General features: G+C 40.4%; 1 protein-coding gene across 1 annotated transcript in view; it reads left to right on the plus strand.

Moving 5' to 3' along the window:
* Positions 1 to 18,402, plus strand: part of LOC126352433 (eIF-2-alpha kinase GCN2) — a 284,800-nt gene that overhangs the window by 232,807 nt on the left and 33,591 nt on the right. The window contains exons 22-23 of the mRNA XM_050002687.1: positions 6,905 to 7,135; positions 13,615 to 13,772. Of these exons, the coding sequence (XP_049858644.1) occupies positions 6,905 to 7,135; positions 13,615 to 13,772 (389 nt within the window). The remainder of the gene's footprint in view (positions 1 to 6,904; positions 7,136 to 13,614; positions 13,773 to 18,402) is intronic.

The following is an 18,402-nucleotide window of genomic DNA, read 5'->3' on the forward strand; positions in this document are numbered from 1 at the left end:
CCACATTATGTAACATTGGTGTTCTGTTTAGGGGCTAAATCTGAATGAGGGAGCAAATAGACAAAAACTATGATTAAAAAGGGTAGAATGGTGGAGATTTGTGGGTAGAATACTGAAAGTAATGTGCAAGCATTGCCTGTGTTACTGCGTGTAAAAATACCCTGTTTCAATGTGACCCCCCCCCCCCCCCCCCCCCGATCTGATAACTGTGCTTATAAGCAACATACTCTGAAACTCAAAGAAAAAAGAGGAAGAAGGAGGGGAGAGAAGAAAGAAATCTACAACAACAGCTTGTAGAAGCTTGCAGCAGTATTTTAATGTACTGTAGTGCATTTAAACTTTGAAAGTGAATGATGGGAAAGAAAGTGGCAGTGATGCACCAGTACCAGCAGCCTACAAAGTCGCTCACAATATAGTGATGAGTGTCAATTCATTTTCTGTGGGGGCTCTTGTGCAATCAAGTACAGTAATAGTTGCAGAATGTTTAATTCCAAGGAAGCTGCAGGCAATTTGCAGGAGTTTGTCTTCCAAAGCAAACACTGTGTTGTTGAACCCTGGACAAGGCTGCAGATTTATAATGGCACCTCAGGAGGAAATGCATCAGAGCTTCATTGCTTATTTGCTCACATTTGATGAAAGCGTAGACATACATGATTCTACTCAGCATTGAATATTTGGATGCTTTAGTAAAATAAGTGGGCCTGTTTATATCCTAACATTGAAGAAAAATGCACTTGTGCGTGGTTTTTTTTCTGTGATATTGAGGGAAACTGGACTACATTATACATTTTCTTTACAATTTTTTGGGCAAGTACTTTAAATTGACGTCATAGCCAAACAATAATGCAACCAACTTTGTTACCAGTGCTGGAGCAACTGTTCATTCAGATTCATCTTCTTACATTGGATTCAGGTAGAATACATGATACCCAGAGGATTTATAAGAAACAATTTTGGATACATTATTGTAGGTTCTGGCACATTTGAGATCAGAATGCAACTAATCTTCCATCTAGCAGAGTTACATTCTATGGACAGCCTCTTAATGTGTAACCATTTTACTTGTTGTCTATTGGTAGCCTGCTTTTTGTAAATGGGAAGCTCTTTAAACCACCGGGTAAGTGACACAAAGTCAATTATCAGCATTCTCTGCACCTCAAATCACTTATGGCACCATTTTCATACATTGTTCCGTAACTTGAATGTCATTTTTGTACCATTTTTCTCAGTGACAGTGAAAGCCAAGGAATTTACAAGAGCATGTCATTTGTATGAAATAATTTGGATTTTGCTAACTAGATAACATACTGCCATAGCTGTTTCATAATTTCTGTTTTGTCTACAACAATTATCAGAATATGTTATAATATCCTTCATTCCATTATTCAGGTTTGCACAACAGCATCAAATTATGCATGTTCCCAGTTTCAACTTACCCGTTTCATTCCATTAAAGAGTCTTGTCTTCCTGCTCCCAATATTATTAATTCCAAGGTTAAACCATGTAATTTGCTTGCAGTAGTAGGCTAAGTTTTGATTTGTAGAAGACATTATTTCCAGAGAAGCTTCATTCTTTGAATTCTGAGATTCACACTTGGTGCCTGTGCCTTTTGCAGATGCAGCTCATGATAATTTTTCACTGTTTCCATTTGTCCTCCCTTTCCAGTCTGGTTATCAATTTTAAATTTACTTGAAAATCAGGTTACTTCTACCATAGCGTAAATCCTGTTCAGTGTTCTGCCTCTACTGTGTTTGGAACAGCTTCGCTGCTTGATTCCATAGTTTAAGTTGAAAACATTGTCCATGTCAGTTTCTTTCGTAGCCAGAATTTTATGACCTCTTTGTATACAGTTCCAGAAGGGGTAGGTACTTTCCAAAATTTTTGTGTATTGATACCTTGTTTTACGATTGCTTTTTGACAATTTTCAGTCTTGTAATGTAAAGTATATTTGGACAAACCATTCACATGGCTGAAGAAAGATGCACTTAATATAAACAGTGCCCTGACCACCAGCAAGATGAAATCAGGAATTGCTGAATATTCTATAAAGACAAACTATAAATATTAGGTGTGAATACAAAAAAAATTATGAAAGCGACATCTCTGTCTTAGGACTATGCATATAACAGGGCATCAAAATCTAGCTGCAAAAGAATGATTTTAGATTTATCGCATATTTGACACACGTCTTTCTTCAGAATATTAAAATATCAAAATTTTCATTGAAACATTGTATGTAGGTCCATTCCTGAATGGGCTTTAAGTCCTATTGCCAGCAAAAGTCTTAAGACAAATCATTTCAATATGATGTGTTATTTTATAGCAGAGATGCTGAGTCGCAATAGGCACAACAAAAAGGTTCACACAATTATAGCTTTCGGCCATTAAGGCCTTTGTCAGTAGTACACACACACACACACACACACACACACACACACACACACACACACACACAAATGCAAATGCAAACGCAACTTGCACACACGTCTGCAGTCTCAGAGACCTGAAACCACACTGCGAGCAGCAGCACCAGTGCATGATGAGAGTGGCGACTGGGTGGGGGTACAGAGGAGGCTTGGGCGGGGAGGGGGAGGGATAGTATAGTGGGAGTGGCGGACAGTAAAGTGTTGCAGTTTAAACAGAGGGTAGGAGAGAAGGCGCAGGGGGGAGGGGGGGGGGGGGGTAAGTAATGGAAGGGAAAGAAATAAAAAGAAATTAAAAGACTGGGTGTGGCAGTGAAATGATGGCTGTGTGGCGGACAGTGAAGTGTTGCAGTTTAGACAGAGGGTAGGAGAGAAGGCGCAGGGGGGGGAGGGGGGGGTAAGTAACGGAAAGGAGAGAAATAAAAAGAAATTAAAAGACTGGGTGTGGCAGTAAAATGGCGGCTGTATAGTTCTGGAATGCAAACAGGGACGGGACTGGATGGGTGAGGATAGTGACTATCGAAGGTTGAGGCCAAGAGGGTGACGGGAATGTGGGATATATTGCAGGAAAAGTTCCCATCTGCACAATTCAGAGAAGCTGGTGTTGGTGGGAAGGATCCAAATGGCACAGGCTGTGAAGCAGTCATTGGGATGAGGGATATCCTGTTTGGCAGCATGTTGAGCAACAAGGTGGTCCACTTGTTTTTTGCCCACAGTTTGTCAGTGGCTGTTCATGTGCACAGACAGCTTGTTGGTTGTCATGCCTACGTAGAATGCAGCACAGTGGTTGCAGCTTAGCTTGTAAATCACATGACTGGTTTCACAGGTAGCCCTGCCTTTGATGGGATAGGTGATGTTAGTGACCGGACTGGAGTAGGTGGTGGTAGGGAGATGTATGGGACAGGTCTTGCATCTAGGTCTATTACAGGGGTATGAGCCATGAGGTAAGGGATTGGGAGCAGGGGTTGTGTAAGAATGGACGAGTATGTGGTGTAGGTGCTGTGAACGGCGGAATACCACAGTAGGAGGGGTGGGAACAGTAGTGGGCAGGACATTTCTCATTTCAGGGCACGACAAGAGGTAATCAAATCACTGATGGAGAATGTAATGCAGTTGCTCCAGTCCCAGGTGGCATTGAGTTATGAGGGGAATGCTCCTCTGTGGCCGGACTGTGGGACTTTGGGAGGTGGTGGGAGACTGGAAAGATAAGGCATGGCAGATTTGTTTTTGCACAAAGATGGGGGGATAATTACGGTCAGTGAAGGCTTCACTGAGACCCTCAGTATATTTTGAGAAGGACTGCTCATCGCTGCAGACACAATGACCACAGGTGGCTAGGCTGTACGGAAGGGACTTCTTGGTATGGAATAGGTGGCAGCTGTCAAAGTGGAGGTATTGCTGGTGGTTAGTAAGTTTGATATGGTTGGAGGTACTGATATAGACATCTCTGAGGTGAAGGTCAACATCTAGGAAGGTGGCTTGTTGGGTTGAGTAGGACCAGGCGAAGCAAATGGGGGAGAAGTTGGTGAGGTTCTGGACGAATGTGAATAAGGTGTCCTCACCTTCAATGCAGATAACAAAGATGTCATAAATGAATCTGAGCCAAGTGAGGGGTTTAGGATTCCGTGTTTTTAGGAATGATTCCTCAGATGACCCATGAATAGGTTAGCATAGGATGGTGCCATGCGGGTGCCCATAGCCGTACCGTAGATTTGTTTGTAGGTAATGTTTTCAAAGGAGAAGTAATTGTTGGTGAGGATATAGTTGGTCATGGAGTCTAGGAAGGAGGTTGTTGGTTTGGAATCCATAGGACATCTAGAAAGGTAGTGTTCAATAGCACTAAGGTCATAGGCATGAGGAATGTTAGTGTACAGGGAGGTGGCATCAGTAGTGGATATTCCATTGTTTGATGTGTTATTTTGTTTTCCACTTAAGTGAATTTCAGAAAAAAAAAATTATTTTGTGTTCCACTATACTCATAATTTCGCTTAATACGTAGATTATCCAATAATATAATGCATTGTGGTGTTTACTTATTTTTATTATTTCCAGAACCACTGCAATTATGAAACTCCTAATCACAGTCCGCCATATTCAACACTCATGGACATTCCCCATTATATTATTAAACAGTGAGTTATTATTTTTTTTAAATACCCAAAGTTGTTAACAAATGGTGAGGGAAATAGACATACCAGGATGTGGCCCACTGTTTTCACTGAAAAGAAACAGTGGCTGATTGGACACTGTTTTTTATTCAAGCAACCATTTATGCATGGTGTTGATAAGAACTGGAAGTAGCAGAAGAGTTTTTTGATTTCTTGATTATGCCATCAACACTGGATATTAATGACGCTGTTTGTGAATTAGTGAACAGTATGAATTTGCTGTGGGAGACAATCTGTTCTGTAGCTGCAGATAATGCACAATAAGTGGCCATACATCACCAAATCCTTGTTCATTTATGAAATTAACTGAAAAGTGCATTCAGGACATATGGTTTGACTGGTCATGTGTTTATTTGTGAAGAGGCATTGTGTACTGAAACAGTGTAACTCTGTCAAGCAATGAAAGCTGTGATGAAGTGTGTAAATTTTGTGTGATGTCATGGAGTAAATAACCATCAGTTTAAAGGATTCCTAAAAGATATGGAAACAGGGTGCATGGACATAACGCACCACAGCACAATTTATTGGATTAGACAGAGAAAAGTTCATGATGTTTTCTTTGGTATTTGTGATGAAATATATCTTATTTCCTCAGCATGAAAGATCTGAAAGGTTTAGAATGGATATTAGACCTAGTGTTCACAGCAACATAACTGTGTGCCTGGACAACTGTTACTTAGTTGCCACAGGGTAAGCCGGCCGCGGTGGTCTCGCGGTTCTAGGCACGCAGTCCGGAACCGTGTGACTGCTACGGTCGCAGGTTCGAATCCTGCCTCGGGCATGGATGTGTGTGATGTCCTTAGGTTAGTTAGGTTTAAGTAGTTCTAAGTTCTAGGGGACTGATGACCACAGCAGTTGAGTCCCATAGTGCTCAGAGCCCTCTCTCTCTCTCTCTCTCTCTCTCTCTCTCTCTCTCTCTCTCTCTCTCTCTCTTTTTTTTTTTTGCCACAGGATAAAGAGAAGCTAACAATTGACATTCACAAAACCAACCTCAAATATGTGTGTGTTTTAAAGGCAAATGAGCAATGGCAATTTCATGTTCTTCCAGTGATTCCCTCTTGTTATTAACTGATCTACTGGGTACATATCTGCCCAGTGTATGGTCAATTATTCTTTTAAACTTGAGCCAGAGTACCTCTACATGCGTCTGCCCTGTGCTGAAAGTTTCAAGTTCCTCATTGAGATACAACACTTCTGAGTTTATATCTAGTCTACTGAACATTTATATCTTTCTGCTTGTTTCAGTTATCCTTTGTACTTTGGTAATCATTGCTGCCACAACCCCATCATGATCACTGATAACCAGTTTCGGTGTGGACATCCTCAAAGCCATCGGGTCTATTTGTTGCCATTAGATTCAACATATTTCCATCATGTGTAGGGTTCCTATATGTTCCAGTTAGTTTTCAGAGAAGGCATTTAGTAAAGTTTCGCAGGATCTCTTATCACACTCACCACTAACAAAACTTAAGTTTCCCAATTAATTGTTGGATGATCAAAGTCTCCTCTGATAATTACAGTATGATGAGGAACTTACATACAAGTGGACTGATGTTCTCTTTTAAGTATTTGGTTACGTCAGCAGATGAATTTGGTGTATGATAGAAGGATCCAATAATCATTTTATTCCCATCACTGCTACTGAGTCTTGCCCGAACAGTCTCACACTCAACTTAAATTTCTACCTCAATGGATTTGAGTTTCTTGTCTAATATGACAAATACACCATCTCCATTTCCCATTTGTCTGTCCTCTTGATCTACACATAAATTTTCCCCAAAAATATCACTGCTTTCAATTTTAGGTTTCAACCAGCTTTCTGTGTGTAGTCTTATGTGACTTCACTGCTTTCCATGAGTGCTTCAAACTCTGGCACTTAATAGTGAATGCTTTGGCAATTTACCATTAGGATTTTAATACTCTTGCCTGTGAGAGGCATTTCTACATGATACTTCTAGGTTTCCTACAGCTATTGCTACCTGGGTTGGATGGATGGTCATATAAACAAAAAAACCCTTGTGCCCACAACATTCAGCTTTCCTTTACAGTCTTTAATAAATGCATCTAGCATATCTGTTCAGAAAGCATTTCTTGGTACACACACATTATTTTGGAGTTCTCCTAATTTACATACCATACATTACTTTAAATTTACTGTAAGTTTCTAGTTTCTTTTGAATGCTTCATTCATTCTCATTTGAACATTTTATTCCCCATTGATTTATTTGTAGACATAAGCATATGATTATGCTTTCTATGTGGTAAATAGGTACATGATGTTTTGAAATTTTACTTACAATTTCTTCTGTTCAGGATGAGAAGTATTCCAGATTTCAGCTGCAGACTCGACTGATCAGCCTGTGCCTTACCGACCAAGCTATTGATTCATTGTTTGCATTCATTGAATCAGAATGCTCTATCGAAAAACTGGCAGTGAATTTCCGTAGCATTACCCGAAGGAAAGGCGAAGCTGCTATCCTTGCAAAGCAAGCCATTAGAGAACTTGAGATGATTGTTAGCCACACTGAAGCTCTTGGTGTAAAGGTGAGTTTATGCTACACCTGTAAATAAGTATGTTATACTGTAAACTGTGCAGTTATTGTTTGGAAGAGGGTGATTAATTTTTTTTAATAATAACACAAAATGGCTTTCTCAGTACTTTACAAATGAAAACATTGTCCATTTTAGGTACTATGCTAAAGTGCTTTATTTAATGTGTGCAATTCACTGATTTTGACATTGCGTCGTTTTCAAGCACATTTTTATCACAGAAATGCAGTATGTATGACCACCTGAATAATGGTAGTTACAGAAGACCTATATTCTGAGCGCAGATCAGTAGCGTGTACTGGCTCCCATAGTGATGAGGAAAATGTGGGTTGTGTAAGTTTTTCAGCCTTTCAATATGCCTCAGATGTCATTTGAAGCTTACATTACAGATATTGTGTCACTTTATGGTGAGAAGTGTTGTCAGAACGGGAAGTTAAATGCTGAATTGGTGTACCCCAAGACTACTGTCTTTTGAACATTCAGGCTCTTCTGTGAGACACAAAACATTGAATATCTGTCCCGTAGTGGTCACCCATAGTTAACATCATCAACTGATGATCACTACATATAAATTATGGCTCATAGACTTGACAAGGAGAATGTGACAGAAATGGGAGGTGAGGACGACCTGGAATGGAACCTAAAATCAGTGACATCAGATTTTCTTCTCTGGCAAATGCAGGATTTGTCCAGTACCTGATAATCATTGTAAATGAGTGTGGAAGTGGCCAGTTAATAATACACATTTCAGGTGTGCACTCAGACAGTCTCAGCAGGGAAATGAGTTTGTCATGTTTTGGGCATGTGTCATTTATGTACAGGTATATATGTCCAACGCCTCTCATCACTATGGATGTTCCTTGAGGGTTCTCCAGTTTTTTGTCTAGTTCTAAAGCTGGAATTTCAGTAACAGGGTTTATCCTTCAAGTCAGTAATGCACAGGCTTACCACCCTTATCTTGTGAACTCTTTTCAGTCGAGCTAATGAAATGGCCTGCAGTACCTACTGAATCCATCTGAGAATGCTTGGGGCCAGTTGAAACTTGTAATACACTGTCACAGGGACCATCACACAGTGTGAACTCAGGAGGGCCGCTAACAAAGATTGGGACATGCTTCATCAACCATATTGACAAAGTTCCAATAAGGCATAGGGTGGAATAGGGAGGTAATAATGAGTGTGTTACCTGGTAGCAGATTTTGATTTCATAGCTGTGCAAAGATTTAAACTGCAGACTGCCCTTATTTTAGGTATTGTTTTGTTTGTAATTCATAGTAATTTTTTTTTTTTTTTTTTTTTTTTTTTTTTTTTTTTTTGTCTTTATTGTTTTATTCCCTTCACACATTGGATCTGAGCCCACAATAATTTGAGATATGCAGGAGGTGCAATACTTCATTTCACCTGGATATTTCTCCATTTTATTTTCTGTTTGGTTCTCACATTCCATTTATTACATGGAATGGAATGCACTTTCCCTATTATTTTTTATTCACTTATGGATGTTATGTAGATTAAAACTGAACAACCTGCAAAAAGGTGGGAATTTAAAGAGATGAGATCTGGATAAACTGACTAAACCAGAGGTTGTGCAGAGTTTCAGGGAGAGCGTAAGGGAACAAATGGCAGGAGTGGGGGAAAGAAATACCGTAGAAGAAGAATGGGTAGCTTTGAGGGATGAAGTAGTGAAGTCTGCAGAGGACCATGTAGGTAAAAAAACGAGAGCTAGTAGAAATCCTTCGGTAACAGAAGAAATATTGAATTTAATTGATGAAAGGAGAAAATATAAAACTGCAGTAAATAAAGTAGGCAAAAAGGAATACAAACGTCTCAAAAATGAGATCGACAGGAAGTGCAAAATGGCTAATCAGGGATGGCTAGAGGATAAATGTAAGGACGTAGAGGCTTACCTCACTAGAGGTAAGATAGATACTGCCTACAGGAAAATTAGAGAGACCTTTGGAGAAAAGAGAACTACTTGTATGAATATCAAGAGCTCAGATGTAAATCCAGTTCTAAGCAAAGAAGGGTAAGCAGAAAGGTGGAAGGGGTATATAGAGGGTCTATACAGGGGCGATGTACTTGAGGACAATATTATGGAAATGGAAGAGGATGTAGGTGAAGATGAAATGGGAGATATGATACTGCGTAAAGAGTTTGACAGAGCACTGAAAGACCTGAGTCGAAACAAGGCCCCGAGAGTAGACAACATTCCATTAGAACTACTGACAGCCTTGGGAGAGCCAGTCCTGACAAAACTCTACCATCTGGTGAGCAAGATGTATGAGACAGGCGAAATCCCCTCAGACCTCAAGAATAATATAATAATTCCAATCCCAAAGAAAGCAGGTGTTGACAGATGTGAAAATTACCGAACTATCAGTTTAATAAGTCGTAGCTTCAAAATACTTACGCGAATTCTTTACAGATGAATGGAAAAACTGGTAGAAGCTGACCTCGGGGAAGATCAGTTTGGATTCCGCAGAAAAGTTGGAACACGTGGAGCAATACTGAACCTACGACTTATCTTAGAAAATATGTTAAGGAAAGGCAAACCTACATTTCTAGCATTTGTAGACTATGAGAAAGCTTTTGACAGTGTTGACTGGAATACTCTTTCAAATTCTGAAAGTGGCAGGGGTAAAATATAGGGAGTCAAAGGCTATTTACAATTTGTATGGAAACCAAATGGCAGTTATAAGATTTGAGGGGCATGAAAGGGAAACAGTGGTTGGGAAGGGAGTGAGACAGGGTTGAAGCCTCTCCCCGATGTTATTCAATCTGTATATTGAGCAAGCAGTACAGGAAACAAAAGAAAAATTCGGAGTACATATTAAAATCCATGGAGAAGAAATAAAAATTTTGATGTTCGCCGGTGACATTGGTATTCTGTCAGAGACAGCAAAGGACTTGGAAGAGCAGTTGAACAGAATGGATAGTGTTTTGAAAGGATGATATAAGATTAACATTAACAAATGCAAAACAAGGGTAATTGAATGTAGTCATTAAGTTGGGCGATGCTGAGGGAATTAGATTAGGAAATGAGACACTTAAAGTAGTAAAGGAGTTTTGCTATTTGGGGAGCAAAATAACTGATGGTGGCTGAAGTAGAGAGGATATAAAATGTAGGCTGGCAATGGGAAGGAAAGCGTTTCTGAAGAAGAGAAAAATGTTAACATTGAGTATTGATTTAGGTGTCAGGAAGTCGTTTCTGAAAGTATTTGTATGGAGTGTAACCATGTATGGAAGTGAAACATGGACAATAAATAGTTTAGACAAGAAGAGAATAGAAGCTTTAGAAATGTGGTGCTACAGAAGAATGCTGAAGATTAGATGGGTAGATCACATAACTAATGAGGTGGTGTTGAATAGGATTGGGGAGAAGAGAAGTTTGTGACACAACTTGACTAGAAGAAGGGATCGGTTGGTAGGACATGTTCTGCGGCATCAAGGGATCACCAATTTAGTGTTGGAGGGCAGCGTGGAGGGTAAAAATCGTAGAGGGAGACCAAGAGATAAATACACCAAGCAGATTCAGAAGGATGTAGGCTGCAGTAGGTACTGGGAGAAGAAGCTTGCACAGGATAGAGTAGCATGGAGAGCTGCATCAAACCAGTCTCAGTACTGAAGACAACAACAACAACAACAACATGGATGTTATTTGAAAGGAAATCAAGGAAATAGGAAATGTTGATCTCAGTGCTTTAGTGTTTGCTGATGGTGTTTCTATTTGGGGAGAAGCATAGTTGGAGATACAGGGAAAATAATATATGAATGAAGTTTATAGAGTACCCGCTGGCAGTAAGCATGAGCAAAGCTTTAGCAATTATCGTGAGCAGGACTTCTGTCCAGGACAACCTGATGCTAGATGGAAAGAAAATCGAATGTGCAGAAGCTTTCAATTATATGGGAAATTTATCAAGCAATGGAACTGCCAAACTAGGAGGGCAGAATACATTTTCATTAAGTGCGGAACCTTGTATGGGACATGAGAGTGCCTTTGAGAGACATACAGACCATGTTTAAAACATGTCTCCTGCCATTTGACATACAGCTTGGACTGTTGTGTTTTTAAGAAGGCAGATTTGAGTGAGTTACAAGCATACGGAATGAAGTTTCTGCAATCAGCCTTGCAGCACACTAGAAGAGAGAAAATTAGGATTTAAGATGTCAGAGGAGAGATGCAAGTAGATTAGTCAAAGACTGAGAGATTGAATACCGCACAATACATGCGGTTCAGCTATAAGAAGAGGATGAAGGATAACCAACTGATCAGTCAAAAACTGAGAGATTGCATGCTGCACAATACATGGGGTTCAGCTATATGAAGAGGATGAAGGATAACCACCTGTTGATACAATACTTGGATAGAAATGTGCAGGGGAAAAGACGAAAAGCTTGACACAGAATCAGCGTAAGGAAGACCTGAAGACTAGAGGAGAAAACTCGGAAACAGTATCAAAACAAGAAGAATATTGAGATAGCAAACTGTTCAGAACACCTTAACTGGCTTGCTGGAAGAACATGAAGATGATGAAGCATGGTACGGAATCTCAGAATTGTAGTGTATTCGCTTTTTTAAAATTTTAGTCCATAAGTGGAAGAACTAAAAGTATTTGAAATTGTTTTAATTATTACTTCAAATAGAGTGCTGTTCAAACCAACCTTCGGGTTGATGACAGCTTTACCTGTGTTGGGGTTCTGCTCTAGCTTCATTTCTAACTTCCCCTTTGACGCGTTTCTGATTTTATCCACATACACATAGTAATATTAAAAAAATCAGCTAATAGTTATATATCTCCCCTATAGCAGATAGTTTTTTATTGCTGATAGAGGCTGAGATACTTGTAACTTCTGTCTGCATCTGCATCACTACTCTGCATCCAGGTGCTAGACAGAAGGGTCACAGAACCATTTTCAGACAATTTCTTGATCATTCACTGTCAAATAGTATGTGAGAAAAATGAACATTCATGCAAGCTCTGATTGCTCTTATAGTATTATGACGGTCATTTCTTTCTTATAGCTGATAATCAATAAATTATGTTTGCATTTGGTGACTGAAATTTTGTGAAAAGATCTTACCACAACAAACAAGTCTGTTTTTATTGCTTGCGCCCCAGCTTTTGTATCATATCTGTGATACTCTCTCCCCTATTTTGTGATAATACAAAATTAGCTGCTCTTTGCACTTTTTCAGTATCCTTTGCCAATCTTATCTGGTAACAATCCCACACCCCACAGCAATAATCAAGCAGAAAACAGACAAGTGTAGTATTGACAACCTGTTTTGTGGAATTGTTACATCTTCTAAGTTTCCTGCCAATAAATGCATTGTTTGGTTTACCTTCCCCACAGAATTTTCTGTGTGATGGTTCCAACTTAAGTTGTTTATGATTTTAATCCCTCTGCATTTAGTTGAATCAACAACTTTGAATTATTCTCGTGGCTATTATATTGCTTGTGCAACCTTCACATCTTACAAGGCATGTGCTGTATACTATTTCACTTTTTTGTGCAGTAGTTCTACACTTCAAATTGTTTAATTCATTTTTAATTGCGGGTAAAAAAATATACTGTATATATATAAATAAAAAGAAACTTCCACATGGGAAAAATATATTAAAAACGAAGATTCCAAGACTTACCTAGCGGGAAAGCACCGGTAGACAGGCACAATAAAAAAACACACAAACACACACACAAAATTTCGAGCTTTCGCAACTGCTTTGTCTTTGTATACTCGTAATAGGAGGAAAATATCTGTAAATGAGTATACAAAGACAGAGCAGAAGTGGACATATAAGGGGATTTACCAAAGTCTTTATTAGCAAGTTCGGCCATATGATAGGTGCGGAATGCGATAATGTCTCTGTCAACAAAACTTTCGAGTCCAGGAACATTTGGTACTCCAGAACCTCCATGGACAATGGCTACAGTAAACCATCTGTTACCATGACCAAATGAATCATTAATATCCAAACGAAAATTAAGTCGGCACCCACAGGAAACAGAAGGTCCGTCCAGCAAGGCTTGAGCGTGCGCGAGTGTACACCTGTCCTTTTTTCCCCCTAAGGTAAGTCTTTCCACTCCCAGGATTGGAATGACTCCTTACCCTCTCCCTTAAAACCCACATCCTTTCATCTTTCCCTCTCCTTCCCTCTTTCCTGAAGAAGCAACCGTTGGTTGCGAAAGCTAGAATTTTGTGTGTATGTTTGTGAATGTTTGTGTGTCTATCGACCTGCCAGCGCTTTTGTTTGGTAAGTCCCATCATCTTTGTTTTTAAATATATTTTTCCCTCGTGGAATGTTATATAAAATGATGTTGTTTCAGTAGTTCCACCATGAAGTATAATTAAATAATTCCTATTAGTAATTTAGTGCCATATTAAAACTTAGAATTTGTGCCAAAAGCAATTAAAAATATGATAATGTAACTTCCATTAAATATGTACTAGATTGTTTCTTACATTACAGTGTCCAATTGTGGTAGCACCAGGCCTTGTTTTTACTGTGCCCCAGTACTCGGGAATGACATGTCAATTTGTTTGTGAACTCAAGAAAAAACGTAGGAAAACTGGACTTGATGTTATTGCAGCTGGTGGGCGGTATGATGGCATGCTTGCCAAGTTCAGGTAAGAACTGTAGTACTTTTTATGTTGGGAAGAAAATAGCGTGTATTTGTTGGCGTGAAATATGACAGACTGAGAATAGAAAAGTGGAATTTTTGAGCTATGTCTGGTATCCCAGCCCGGTGATTTCCAAAGCCTGCTGGATGGGATGGAACTTGACTTCAGTTGCTAGGCAGCACTGCAACATTTGCAAGTGAAAGTATTGCCACTTCAGCATTCACCACACTGTGCTGCAAGGCCATGCTCATCTTTTCAACCAAGTAGTGCTCGTGAACGTACTGTAAAGTTAGCCATACCATGGCTCTGCCTTGTGTTGTTCTTTGTCTTCGGCTTTGCTATGTCTTGGTCTCTCTGTTTGGATTACTCAGTGGACTTGTTTGTTTCTTGTGTGGACTCCATATGTTTGCTTTTCATTGTTGCCAGCCTCTGTGGGTTCTTTGCTTCATTCCAGTCTAGTCATATTCTTATTACAACAGTTGGTGATAAGCTAAAATGTTGTTATCATCCAGTGGACACAAAACTCATGCAGCTCTTGGAACTGCAGCAGCAGTTGCAACAGCAGTTTCTACAACAGCAACAATGCCAACAGCACCGGAATGATTTGCTCCATCAAGAAACTCAGCTCCTAAGATTCAACTACAAAGTCAGGATACCCACCAGGCCAGCCAGTAGTGATTTCCCAGACAGTGAGTCACCCACCCATGCTTCCGCCATTTAACCATGCCAAAGAGCATTGAGACATATTTATAGTGACTGAAACAGCACTTCACAGCCTCTCGGGTCTCTGATAATGATTTGCAACAGTTGCTCTCCGTTTCTTGGGCTTCCCTTTTTTTCCTTATTCAAGAATTTAAAACCCCACATGCACACTATTTAGTTCAACATAGAATGGTCCAATTGGCTCCCATTCCAGAAGTACACACTGCAGCGCTCAGGCTGAACACCTGTACCATCTTTCGAAATCATGCAGGCAGTAAATGAGCACCTTGTAGCTCGATCGCAAGTAGCTGTGGTCTAGAAACCCTTAGTGGGGGAAAGGAGGAAGGGAATACTTGTAAAATGTTTTTCAGATGAAGATGATGATGGTAAGATTCGTCAATTTTGTGTGTCGATGGTCTATGAGCAGCCAGTCACTCTCCTTAGACATGGACAGTGGGATCCTCCTTGACATCCAGATTGCTTCGCAGCAAATACACGTGTGGATTGTCTGGATTGCTTGGCACAGAGCACCTGTTGTGGAAAAGATGGGCATGTCTGAACCCATACCACAGATGTATCAAAAGACGGTTCGGGAATTTCATTCAGTTGTTCCCCAGAGCCATCTTTTCACTACCAAGTCACTTATTGACCTTATAATCGTGAACAAAGACGTCTGTTTGCAGGTGGACACAGGAGCAACCATTTCCTTTGTGATCATTCAAACAAAAGCTCATCAAGGTTCCCCAGAATTGGTTGTGCCCTCCCAAATGTTTGTCGGGTATGGTGACAGTTCCATTCCCCTTTGGGATCAATTCACTGCTGCCTACCAAGAGGTCACACATCTGATAATGCTCTTTGGTAATGATAGTCACACAGCTGGAAAAATTTTTGATTGGATACCAATTTGTTGTTCGGATTCTCCATTAATGATCAGGTTCAAGTCATCTATACCACAATTATCTTCCTTTTACAACATTTGTGCCACTTTCGCATGTATATTTGGACCTGGGTTGGGGTGCTCTATGGATCCCGGGTTCATATTTCCTTGCTTCCAGACAGAGTGCCCAGTTTCTGCTGGACATGCCCCATTCTCGTCTCATAGCAGACAGCCATTCTGCCGAAATTAGAATGATTCCACGAGGCTGGGGTGACTGAAACTGTGCTTGGGCCACACTCGTGGTGTGGTGAAGAAAGCAAATTGCTCCCTCTGGCTGTGCGAAGACTTTAAATCAACAATCAGTACCCATGCAAAATACAGCCTGGCCATCTGGGAAAGCCGTATTTGCAGCAACAAGAACTCCCTTGCCCAGTATGCTGAGGGTCTCACTAGTGCTTTCACAGACAGGCACTATCCCCCAGACCTAGTGTGCAGACAGATCTCTTCTGTCATTTTTCATTACACACTCAATGCTCTCACCACCCCCAAGAACCAGCCACAAAGTAGTACCCCCTTCGTCTCTCATACCCACCCCAGACTGGGACAACTGAATCACATCCTTCACCAGGGGTTTGATTGCCCATCATCATGCCCTGAAAAGAGGAACGTACTATCCAAGATACTTCCCATCTCTCCTTATGTGGTGTTCCATCACCCATCCAACCTCAACAACATCTATTGCACCCCTATGCCACTCCCAATCCCAATCCCTTGCCACAAGGGTCATATCCCTGTGAAAGACCCAGGTGCAAAAACTATCCAATCCATCCACCCAGCACTTCCTATTCCAGTCCTAACACAGGTTCATTCTACCCTGTCAGGGACCGAGCCACTTGTGAAGGCAGCCATGTCATTTACCAGCTGTGCTGTTATCATTGCACAGCTTTTTATGTTGGTATGACTGCCAGTGAGCTGTCCACAAGATGAACAGCTACCACACAAACCTGTGGCCAAGAGCAAAGTAGACCAGCTTGTCACACAAAATGCAGCTGAATGTAATGTTCTTGATTTCAATGGCTGCGTCACTACCTGAACCACCTGGATCTTTCCCTCCACCACCAACTTTTCTGAACTGCGCAGATGAGAGTTACCCTGAAAACTCCCATAATTATCCCTGTCTCAGTCTACAGTAACGTACTGTCCCCACACCCTCCACTCAACAGCTTCCACCCCCTTTGTCATATCAGCTCCTCCCCATTCTTGTCTCCCACCCTTTTTTACTTGGCACCCTCTGGCAACACACCTGTCCATCTTTCCCTGCTCCTCTCCCTTTTCACTCTTTTTTCCCCATCTCCCTGCCCACAACCTCCTGACACTGCGCCTGTTGGCAGTCTAATCCCTGCGCAATTTGCCAGACAGCACTCCCCTCCCCTCCCCCCCAATACACTGCTATCCCTTCCTCTTCTCCGTCTCCTCCAGATTACTGTTTACTTTCCTCATGACAGTTGCATTCTATTCTGAGCTACTGGAGCTGGTGGTCATGTCTGCATGAGGTGTGCTTGTTTGTGTGAATGAATACTGTTTGTTTCTCGTTCTTTTTTGTGATGAAGGCTGTGGCCGAAAGCTAATGTGTAAGTGTCTTTTAATAGTGTCTGTCTGCAATTTAATGTGTCATCTTTACGGTAAGTAGCAATTTGTCTTTTCCTACATTGTTGTAATTATCAGAGTAGAATATTTTTCTAAGATAGACAGTGCTGATGCATTTTTGCAAAATCCAGCTGAACAAGGAATCACAATCCATGATCGTTCTAAACACTCCTTTTGACTTGCACAAATACAAACATCTGCCTTTTGAGGTCATTCCTGCTCCAGCAATCTTCGAGAGTTACAGGTAACAGTTAACCACGTTCATCCCTGTTTGCACTAATTATCTCTGTGAAGCAGTTGTCAGGGGCACTACTCATCGGAATTATCTGTGGAACCTTTTCACCTTATTTATTGTGTTACCTGACGTAGGATTAAAGTGCCACTTAGATATATGCCTAACTTGGACACCTGCTAAATAAAGAAGGAATCCAACACATTCACTGCAATGTCACACCTATTGACTCTCTCCTCTGTCTCCAAAACATTCAAGAACTGCTAGCTTTTTTTGGGAAAGCTGAATTATTATTATTTCTTTCCTTTCTCAGACGTTAGGTCTGGTTAAAAATGGAAAGTGACGTGGACGTTGATCAAGCATGACTTCCTTTTAACTGTACGGTATACGTTACATTGCATTTAGGAACTTTCGGGTAATTGAACATGTATCAATAATTACCGATTTCTGTAGTTGTATATATACATTTGGATGTAGCTGTATTGCGTTGATGTACTGGTGGATATTGTGTGGTATGACTCCTGTAGTTGATAGTATAATTGGTATAATGTCAACTTTATCCTGATGCCACATGTCCTTGACTTCCTCAGCCAGTTGGATGTATTTTTCAATTTTTTCTCCTGTTTTCTTCTGTCTATTTGTTGTATTGAGTATGGATATTTCGATTAGTTGTGTTAATTTCTTCTTTTTATTGGTGAGTATGATGTCAGGTTTGTTATCTGTTTTATCTGTTATAATGGTTCTTTTCCAGTATAATTTGTATTCATCATTCTCCAGTGCATTTTGTGGTGCATACTTGTGTATGGGAACGTGTTGTTTTATTAGTTTATGTTGTATGGCAAGTTGTTGATGTATTATTTTTGCTACATTGTCATGTCTTCTGGGGTATTCTGTATTTGCTAGTATTGTACATCCGCTTGTGATGTGATCTACTGTTTCTATTTGTTGTTTGCAAAGTCTGCATTTATCTGTTGTGGTATTGGAATCTTTAATAATATGCTTGCTGTAATATCTGGTGTTTATTGTTTGATCCTGTATTGCAATCATGGATTCTTCCGTCTCACTGTATATATTGCCTTTTCTTAGCCATGTGTTGGATGTGTCTTGATCGATGTATGGATGTGTTAGATGATACGGGTGCTTGCCATGTAGTGTTTTCTTTTTCCAATTTACTTTCT

This window comes from Schistocerca gregaria, chromosome 1 (genome assembly GCF_023897955.1).
Source record: "Schistocerca gregaria isolate iqSchGreg1 chromosome 1, iqSchGreg1.2, whole genome shotgun sequence".
Classification (NCBI taxonomy): domain Eukaryota; kingdom Metazoa; phylum Arthropoda; class Insecta; order Orthoptera; family Acrididae; genus Schistocerca; species Schistocerca gregaria.